This window comes from Galeopterus variegatus, unplaced genomic scaffold, assembly GCF_000696425.1.
Source record: "Galeopterus variegatus unplaced genomic scaffold, G_variegatus-3.0.2 Scaffold5755, whole genome shotgun sequence".
Lineage (NCBI taxonomy): Eukaryota > Metazoa > Chordata > Mammalia > Dermoptera > Cynocephalidae > Galeopterus > Galeopterus variegatus.
The window spans coordinates 24,116-33,020 of NW_007731866.1; the positions used below are offsets into that span (position 1 = coordinate 24,116).

At 45.8% G+C, this 8,905-nt stretch overlaps 1 protein-coding gene across 1 annotated transcript in view; it reads right to left on the reverse strand.

Moving 5' to 3' along the window:
• DZIP1L (DAZ interacting zinc finger protein 1-like) overlaps positions 1-8,261 on the reverse strand; it is a 32,011-nt gene extending 23,750 nt beyond the window's left edge. Inside the window, exons 1-2 of the mRNA XM_008589918.1 lie at positions 7,761-8,261; positions 3,656-3,740 (exon numbers count right to left, since the gene is read on the reverse strand). Of these exons, the coding sequence (XP_008588140.1) occupies positions 3,656-3,740; positions 7,761-8,261 (586 nt within the window). The remainder of the gene's footprint in view (positions 1-3,655; positions 3,741-7,760) is intronic.
• Between the last annotated feature and the right edge of the window lie 644 nt (positions 8,262-8,905).

Here is an 8,905-nt window from a genome sequence, read left to right on the forward strand (position 1 = left end):
AGTGACATAACCTCCCCGACCTTCTTTTCTCCAAACTGCAAAATGGAGGAAATAGTAGCACCAAACTCAGAGGGTTACTGTGAGGATGAAATGAGATAATGCAAGGTACTTAGCACAGTGCCTGGCTCAGCAGCTCCATATGTGTGAACTACTACTGTATTGTCATTTAAATAAGTATTTTGACAGTAGACACCTAAAAATGTAAATGTAAAATTCCTAGAATAACAGAAGCAGTGTACACACTAATTATTAATACAAAGAATACAGCTATGTATCCTGACAGCAATCAGGCAGGAGTTTAAACAAAAATAATTGTAGTTTTAAGTTTACACTTTTCAATAATACAGCATAATTTAAGTGTGTCATTTTAAATTTCAAATGAAAAAAAGGCAGCATGTGTAATAAAGTACTATTTTAACCAGGTTGCTTTAAGTGTATACTTTACATTTTTTAATTTAAAAAGAATGATTCAAAATGAAGTATAAAAGAGCATTCTAAATACACCACACACTGTTAACACAAGAGTTAGGGGTTAATGAAAAAAGATACCAGTTGTACTTGAACATGTGTTACTTTTAAAGTATGTTTAGTGCTTATTAGATAGAGAGTACTGTTATTGAAATTCTAAGCCTCTTTTTGAAAAAGAGATGTGGCCTTTCTCAGGTTGAAGTTTTTGGAAGCAAACAATTTTTAGATGTAGTAGAAATGAATTTGATTTAATACAGTGATTTGAGGCGAGTGTGGCATAGGATAGCTGGGCTTCTGAGAAGCCAGCTCCCCAAGAATAAAAAGGTCGTGAATACTGATGAATCCCTAGTAACCTTAAAAACACATTTCCTCTCTTCTTATAGCACTTTACATTAAAGAAATAAGAGATGTGCACCAAAATTTACATGTAACAATACTGATCATCATAAGATTTCTAATACGGAAATTTTTGAGTGAGCCATATATGAGGGTACTTCACAAAGTTTATGGAAAATAGAATTAAAAGATAATATGAATCTCTCCGTGAACTTTTGGAAGTACCCTCATGTTCAACAGAAGGAAATTATGATATAAATTATGATAGTCACTTGATGGAATATGATTCAGCCTTAAATACCATGTTTTCAAACAGAAGTTAATGACACTGGAAAATGTAATACATTCTGAAATGAAAGTAAGCAATAGTCAAAGTGCATAATACTATTTGCTTATGTATGTCTTGTTCAAAGCCCTAAGAAACAGAGCAGGGGAAGGCCAGGAACGGGGGTGGTTCTCACATATGCCTGATAAGAACTATCACAAAGGACTCTGCAAAGCCTCAACTTTGCACAAAGGCCTTTACAACCTTACCCAGAAAATAGTTCTGTGAGGACATCTGCCCCACGATTGCCTGTCCAACCTTGGACTGGCGTCACCCTGTTATTGATCCTTGTAGCCAAGGATAATTATCCCAAAACAAGTAAGTAATCCTCCATCACTTTTCCTTTAAAACCCTTTGTCTTCCTTTACCTCCCTGAACACGCACTTAGTTTACTATCGCCCATGTATTCCCCTTGCAATGCCCTATTCCCGATGAAACTCTTTTAGACAGCCTCTCTGTTTGTTTTTCAAGTTGACAGTCTACAGGCAAAAATGATAGAGAAATACACCCAAATATGAACTGCTGGTGCTACTGTCTGTGGTTTTCATTTTCTCTTTTCTATCTTCCTGCATTTATATGTTCTACATAAAGATGTACATATTTTTAATTCATTTATTTTTTTATTGCATATTGTATTGGATACAGTTTGTTGTTTCAGTACATGCATATATCATATAATGATCCAATCAGAATAGTTAGCAGAGCTTTCACCTAAACATTTGTCATCTCTTTGTGGTTATAGCATTCAAGACCCTTTCCAGCTATCTTGAAATATACAATACAATACAATAGCTTAGCTGTAGCCACTCTAGAGAACCAGAACCTATTCTTCCTATCTAACTGTAACTTTCTCACTTTGCTTGCCACCTTCTCCCCATCACTTGTCCCAACTCCCCTTCCCTGCCTCTGATAACCAGTATTCTACTCTCTATTTCTTTTCTTTTCTTTTCTCTTTATTTTATTTGATTGACTCATGATAATTGTATGTATTTATGGAGTACAGTGTGATATTTGGGTACATTTATACAGTGTGCAATGATCATATCAGGGTATTTAGCATACCCATCACCTTAAGCATTTGTTGCCTCTTTGTATTGGAAACATGCAAATTCCTCTCAATTCACCACTTGAATTATACAGTAATTTGTCCTTAACTGTAGTCACCCTACATTGCCGTGGAACACTAGGTCTTATTCTTCCCATCTCTCTACAATTTTGTGTCCATGGACCACTGTCTCCCGTCTTCCCTCCCCTCTCCTCCCAGCAGTCTCTCGCAACCACTATTCTACTCTCTATGTCTGTGAGATCGACTTTTTTAGCTTCCACATGTGAGTGAGAACATGAAGTATTTCTTTTTCTGTGTCTGGCTTATTTCACTTAACATAATTTTCTCCAAGCTCATCCATGCTGCTGTGAATGGCAGAACTTCATTCTTTTTATGGCTGAGTGGTATTCCATTGTGTGTATATGCACCACGTTCTCCTTATCTGGTCCATCAATGGACATTTAGGTTGGTTCCATCTCGTGGCTATTGTAAACAGAGCTGCGAAACACATGGCAGTGCAGGTGTCTCTTCGACATGTTGATTTCCTTTCCTTTGGATATACCCAGTAGTGGGATTACTGGATCAAACGGTAGTTCTATCTGTAGTGCCTTGAGGATCCTCCATACTGTTTTCCATAATAGCTGTACTACTTTACATTCCCACCAACAGAGGGAATCAAAGGCATATATTTTTATCAGAAAAAAATATTTAAGACATGGAAAAATTTGTTTCTCCTTAGCAGCCTCTAATGCAGAACCAAGAATTAGATATGTAATAAATGCATAGCAGCTCGGTAAATGGTACTGTTTTAAAACTTTTCTGTTCTTTGAAAAGGTAATTAAAATTATGGAAAATAGGAAAAATGTTGTATTTACGGGGATTTTTATATTTACATTTATTTTATGTTTTATCAGATCTTTTTTATAGAACCCCAAAGAAAGGATATAAAGTATACGAATCTCTTTATGGGGAAAACAGACAGCCTTGCTACTCATTTTGGAATTTGAAATAGTAAAATTAAAGTGATTAAGTCACAGTAAGTTCAGGTACACAGGAAAGTCAGAGAACTGGTCTGACTGCTCATTTACACCTTGTAGCTAGCATCAGAGAATGGCAGATTCACAGAAGGCTGGGAAGTAAGGGCCCTTCAAAATCACTCTGCCTGACTGCCCCATTCACACTGATGCCCACAGAGTTGCAGAGGTGGAAGCATTGGCCAAGGTCACATAATAGAAAGTGACAAAGTTAACACTGAAACCTATCTGTCAGACTCCCAGCCCCGCTTCTTTACACAGGCGGTCAAAAACCCTTCCAGCCCACATGGGATCCCCCAGGGTGGGTGGTGGGACGACCCCATCCTCAACTGGAAGCTGAGGTTCTGAGGGCAGCTTTAAGTGATATTTGTGTCCCCCGCCCACTGAATGCCTGCCCCTGGTGCTTCCACAGTCCCGGGAGGGCCCCAGGCTGCTGCCTGGACTCACCCCCTTCTGCCGCGCCTGCATGCCTGCGCTGGATGTGGCCCTGGAGAAAGGTGGCACTCATGAAGGTCTTGTCACACAGGTGGCACTACATGAGGGAAAGCAATGGGGAGGACAGGATTAGCTCACCTGAGTCAGCCTGGGATTTCCCCTAGCCCAACATCCTGTTCTCGTGGGAACCCTGGGCTACTTCCGAAAGGAAGAATTCAATTTCCTGAGGAAGGCAGTGATGCCCACCCAAGCTGCCCATTAGCATCACCTGGAGAGCTTTAAAACACTGCCCGTGTCCCCGGGAACTGTGAGCACTGACTGAATATGGGATGATACTAAGGGATTTCTGTTGGTTTTTCAGGCTGTGATGATGCTGTTGTGTTTCTGCTTAAAAGCAGGAATCTTGCTTTGTAGAGATAGAAACTGAAATATTTGCAGATAAAATCACGTGACTAACATCCTTCAAAACAATCCAGGTGTGTGTGAACGTGGGGAGAGAAAGACGCAACAGCACGGCCGTGAGTTGAGAACCGCTGCGCGGGGCAGTTTGCAGACGAAGGCTCGTGACGTCACTCTCTCTACTTTCGTAATGTTTGAAATTTGCCATAACAGAAAGTTTGGAAAAATACCAAGTCTGGGTCTCACCCCAGGGTTGAGAACCACCTGAGGCAGAGGACAGCGAATAAATAGCATCTGTGACTCCACGTCCCTCTGCTACGGCACTGCAGACACTGCCAATCTGTCATATTGTCTTCTCACTGTAGAACCTCAGATTCTCCACCCAGCTTTGGAAGCTGCCGTGACGAGTTAACCAGAGTCAGGGGGCGGATTACGTGTATCTTTGCACAAAGGCAAACGTGACAGAATTTGACAGTTGTTCCCTGTACCCATTTTCCCTTTCTTCCTCACTAACAGAAACCCTGATTTTTAGCTGGTCATGAGGCCAATCGGAATAAACCTCATGTCCCAGCCTTCCCTGGAACTCGGTGTGGCCATGTGACTAAATTCTGGCCAAGGAAATGTAAGCAGAAGTGGTGCATGCAAGTTCGGGGACGGGTGGTTAAAGGAAGTTATGCCATTCCTCACCCACCCTCCTCCTGCTGACTAGGATGGTGGACCAGAGAGCTGGACCTCATGCAGCCACCTTAGACCATGAGGCAGAAGCCACATGACGGGAGTGGCAGAGCAGCACAGGAAAAACTGGGTCCCTGATGATTGTGGCATTGCATATCAGCCCCGGGTTGCTTACCTCCAGACTTTGTTAGAGAAAGAGAGAGAAACTTCTATCTGGTTTAAACACTTGTGACTACAGGATTGTTTTCTGCTGTCACAGTCAAACCTAATCCAGACATAAGCTGGACTGATCGACTTTGCCCAGTCTGGACTTCTTTTTTATTTGGCGCCGGCTGGTACAGGGATGAAACCCTGGACCGTGCTGTTTTCAGCACCACGCTCTAACCACCTGAGCTAACCGGCCAGTCCTCACACTCTGCTGTTCCACAGGGACACAAATGAATCTCTAGCTGTCAGAAGGAATATCAGTTGCGTGGATTGGTGGACATTTTATAAGTCATCTTCTCCCAAATTATAAGCCTTTCCCCCACTCCCACCTATCCCACCTTCCCCCTACCCACCTCAAGCAGCACAGTCACCCCCAGGCACCTGAAGGACGCAGCCACCACTGCCTTCAGGCAGACCCACTCTCATTAGTGTGGCATTCAAGGCCACTGTGGCCTGGCTCTGCTGTCCTCTCCTGCCACATCTCTCACCACAGCCCCCACACAAACATCCCAGGCTACGCCAAAGCCATCCTCCCCCACCACACTGAGTGCCCTTCTCACCCGGTGCCCTGGGTGCCTCTGCCTTAGTGCCCCTTCCCAAACCTCAGCTCCACATTCAAGGCTCAGTGCAGACCCCACCTCAGAAAGACCCTCCTCTCCCTCCTTTGACAGTGCCTCGGCCATGTCTTTGTGTCACTGAGCACTTTCTGCACTTGTCGTGGACATGCGTGCATTTCCTGGCCACACAGCAGCCTCTCCCTCTTCTTTTGGTAACAGCACCCCGCTTTCTTCTGGGGAGCTCCCCTCTCCCTTGCTCTCAATCCATGGGCTTCTGTCCACCTCCACCTCCCTGGTGGAACATGTGACCAAAACCAGAGCCCATCAGTGCCCCATTCCTGGGTCCATGGGAATGGTTCAGAGATGGGTAGGAGACCCAAACCCAGGAGATGCACCAAAATACCAGCCGGGCTGCTGCTGGCACCAGGAAGGTGCTCTTTCATGCCAGCCTTGAATCTGGGAAAGTGAGAAGCTGGAATTACAGTGGCCCAACTGGCCCCCACATGGACAGAATCCTCCTGAGAACAGAAACACAGAGGAAGAAGAGCCAAGAGCTGCAGACAGAAGCTACTTTCTGGTAACATCATCTGGCTCCTGGGGTAAGCCGACCTGCGTCCTACCACACCCCTGGACTTTCCAGTTAACCAAGAGATTCCCTACTGGCCTAAGCCATGTTAGGCTGCTGTTTTGTCACTTACACGAAAAAGCCTTTTCATCATAAACATTGTATAAATTAGCATCTAATCAAATAACACTGCACCTTAATGATTCCTTCCGTCCCACTGTGATATTGCAATATACTCAGAATATATATATTTGGCATTGTCCCCAGTTCCTGGCACAGATCTCCTAAAACCTTTGTAATTAACTGAGCAATAGGGGTGACAGGAGTATCGTTTGTAATAATGTTTGGTCTTAGTCTCTGGGTCCTAACACAAGAGCTTCTGAGATTTTGGAATCTCTGGAGTGACGAGTGTCAATGAGATGGCTGGTGGGTGGCTCCCCCGGATGGCTTCAGGGAGGGGGCTGGTCACCAGAAAGACCAGGCATGATTAGAGGGATGGGACTTTCAGCCCCACACCCCATCCTCCGAGGAAGGGACAGGGGATAGATATTGATTTAATCACCAATCGCCAATGATTCAATCAATCATGCCTACACAGCAGAAAGTCAATAAAAACCCTGAATGACGAGGTTTAGAGAGCTTCCAGGAGGATGAACACATTGAGGGGCTGGAAGGCCGATGTCCTGGAGAGGGCACAGGAGCTCCTAGCCCTCCCCATACCTCACCCTACACATCTCTTCCATTGGACTCTTCTGAGCTATAACCTTTAGAGTAAACCAGTAACAGTGAAAGTATCTTCCTGAGTTCTGTGACCCATGCTAGCAAATTATTGAACCTAAGGAGAGGCAGTTATGGGATTTCCCAATTTGTAACCAATCAGTCAGGAGTACAGGAGGACTGTGACTTACAGTTGGCATCTGAAGTGTGGCCACTCTGGTGGGACTGAACACTTAACTTGTGGGATCTAATGCTAACTCCAGGTACACAGTGTGAGCATTTAATTACATTGAAGAACACCCAACTGGTGTTAAAGAGTTAGTTTGTGTGAGAAAACACACACACACACACACACATTTGATGTCATGAGTTTTGTGAGTAGAAACACACACACACACACACCCTGTACAGCCTAATCGGATATCCTTGGGCTCTCTGGCCATGAGTGGTGATGGAGTTTGGATGTGTTGTCCCCTCCAAAACTCATGTGGAAATTTGATCCCCAATGTGGCAGTGTTGGAAACTGATTGAGTCATGGGGGCAGATCCCTCATGAATGGATTAATGCTCTTCCTAGGCGGGAGGGGGGATTAATGAGTGAGTTCTCGCTCTATTAGTTCCTGCAAGAGATGGTTGTTTATAGGACCCTGGTACCTCCATGCTCTCTCTCTCTTGCTTCCTCTTGCCATGTGATCTGCTTTTACCGGCTGGCTGCCTGCCACTTTTCTGCCATGAGTAGAAGCAGCCTGAGGCCCGTGCCAGATGCAGCTGTCCCAGAATCATAAGCCAAAGAAACCTCTTTTCCTTACAAATTACCCAGTTTCAGATATTCTGTTATAGCAACATAAATGGACTAATACAAGCAGCATCTCTAAAATCTACTCCTAACCAGTAAGGAGAACTCACAGCAGCCTCATGGCCCAGGAAAGTGCTGCCCAGCTGGCCTGGTGGCCAGGCACATAGCCCTCCCACTTCCCCACCTTGTGGAGTCTCCTCACCGGGTAGTAGCTGTGGGCGTCTGTCTGCACTAGCAGCTGCTGCAGGGTGCTGATAATCTTGTGACGCTGGTGGCTCTCCTTCCTCACAACCTTGAGCTTGTCAGTTTGGCGGCCCAGCTCCACCTGGCTTTGCTGCTGCTGGCGCAGGCTGGCCTGCAGCCGCACCTCCAGCTGAGCAATGCTGGCACTCAGGCACTCCTGGCAGTGCAGTAGGTACTCAATGCTGAGCTGTGCCAGACGCAGCACCTTGAGGAGCACTGGGTCCACAGGCTGCCCACAGCAGCTGCAGGCTTCCTGCTCCAAGTTGCAGAAGGTGACTCCATCAATATTCTCCTGCAGAGCAGCCACATCCACCTCCCGGGCCACACGGTCCACGTCCAGGGCATTAATGCGCCTCCAGTCTATGCTCTCACAACGAGGCTGGAACTTGAAGGTGGGGAGTGTGTAGGCCCCAAAGAGGAGGCCACTGAGGCCCCCAGCACTGGCAGCTGGGGACTGCATGGGTAGGGGCAGCCCTACTCTGACCACCGGGGAAGGGCACCACCAAGGCCACAGCAGCAGGACACGGAGCTGAGAGGGCCTGGAAAATAAGAGAGTCCGAGTTAGGTGAGGTGCATGTGGCTGCACGTGCTGTGACCCACCAGCAAGAGCTGAGGTGGGGCCAGGCGAGGCATCTGCACACAGCTGCAGTGGGTGTGCACACGCTGCTGTGCACAGGGACAATGTATGCTGTGCCACTACAGAGATGTGGATTCCAATCCTCTGCCTTGGGCACATCATTAAGGCTCCTGCGTGGCGCGGTCCACGCCATGGCAGGGTCTTGAAAAGAATAGCTTGGGCTGCCCTTTCTGAGTTGGCAAGGCCACCGGAGGGAGAGCTGCTGGCACGGCCATGGCTATGAGCACTTGCTTTCGCCGTAAAGATCTCTGCCTTGGCACAGTGGTGTGGCTTTCGCTTTCTCTTTTGATGTTTTGGTCAGCGTGGCAGTTTCCTGAGTTTCCAAAAGATGCAAAAAATGACACACAAACAGTTGTTGTCATAAAATTAGATTATCCCACAAAAGATCCGGGAAGATTGAACAATTCCAAATTGTCCCTTTTGAGTCAATTTATTACACCAACGGATGTTTTAAAAACACCTTATGA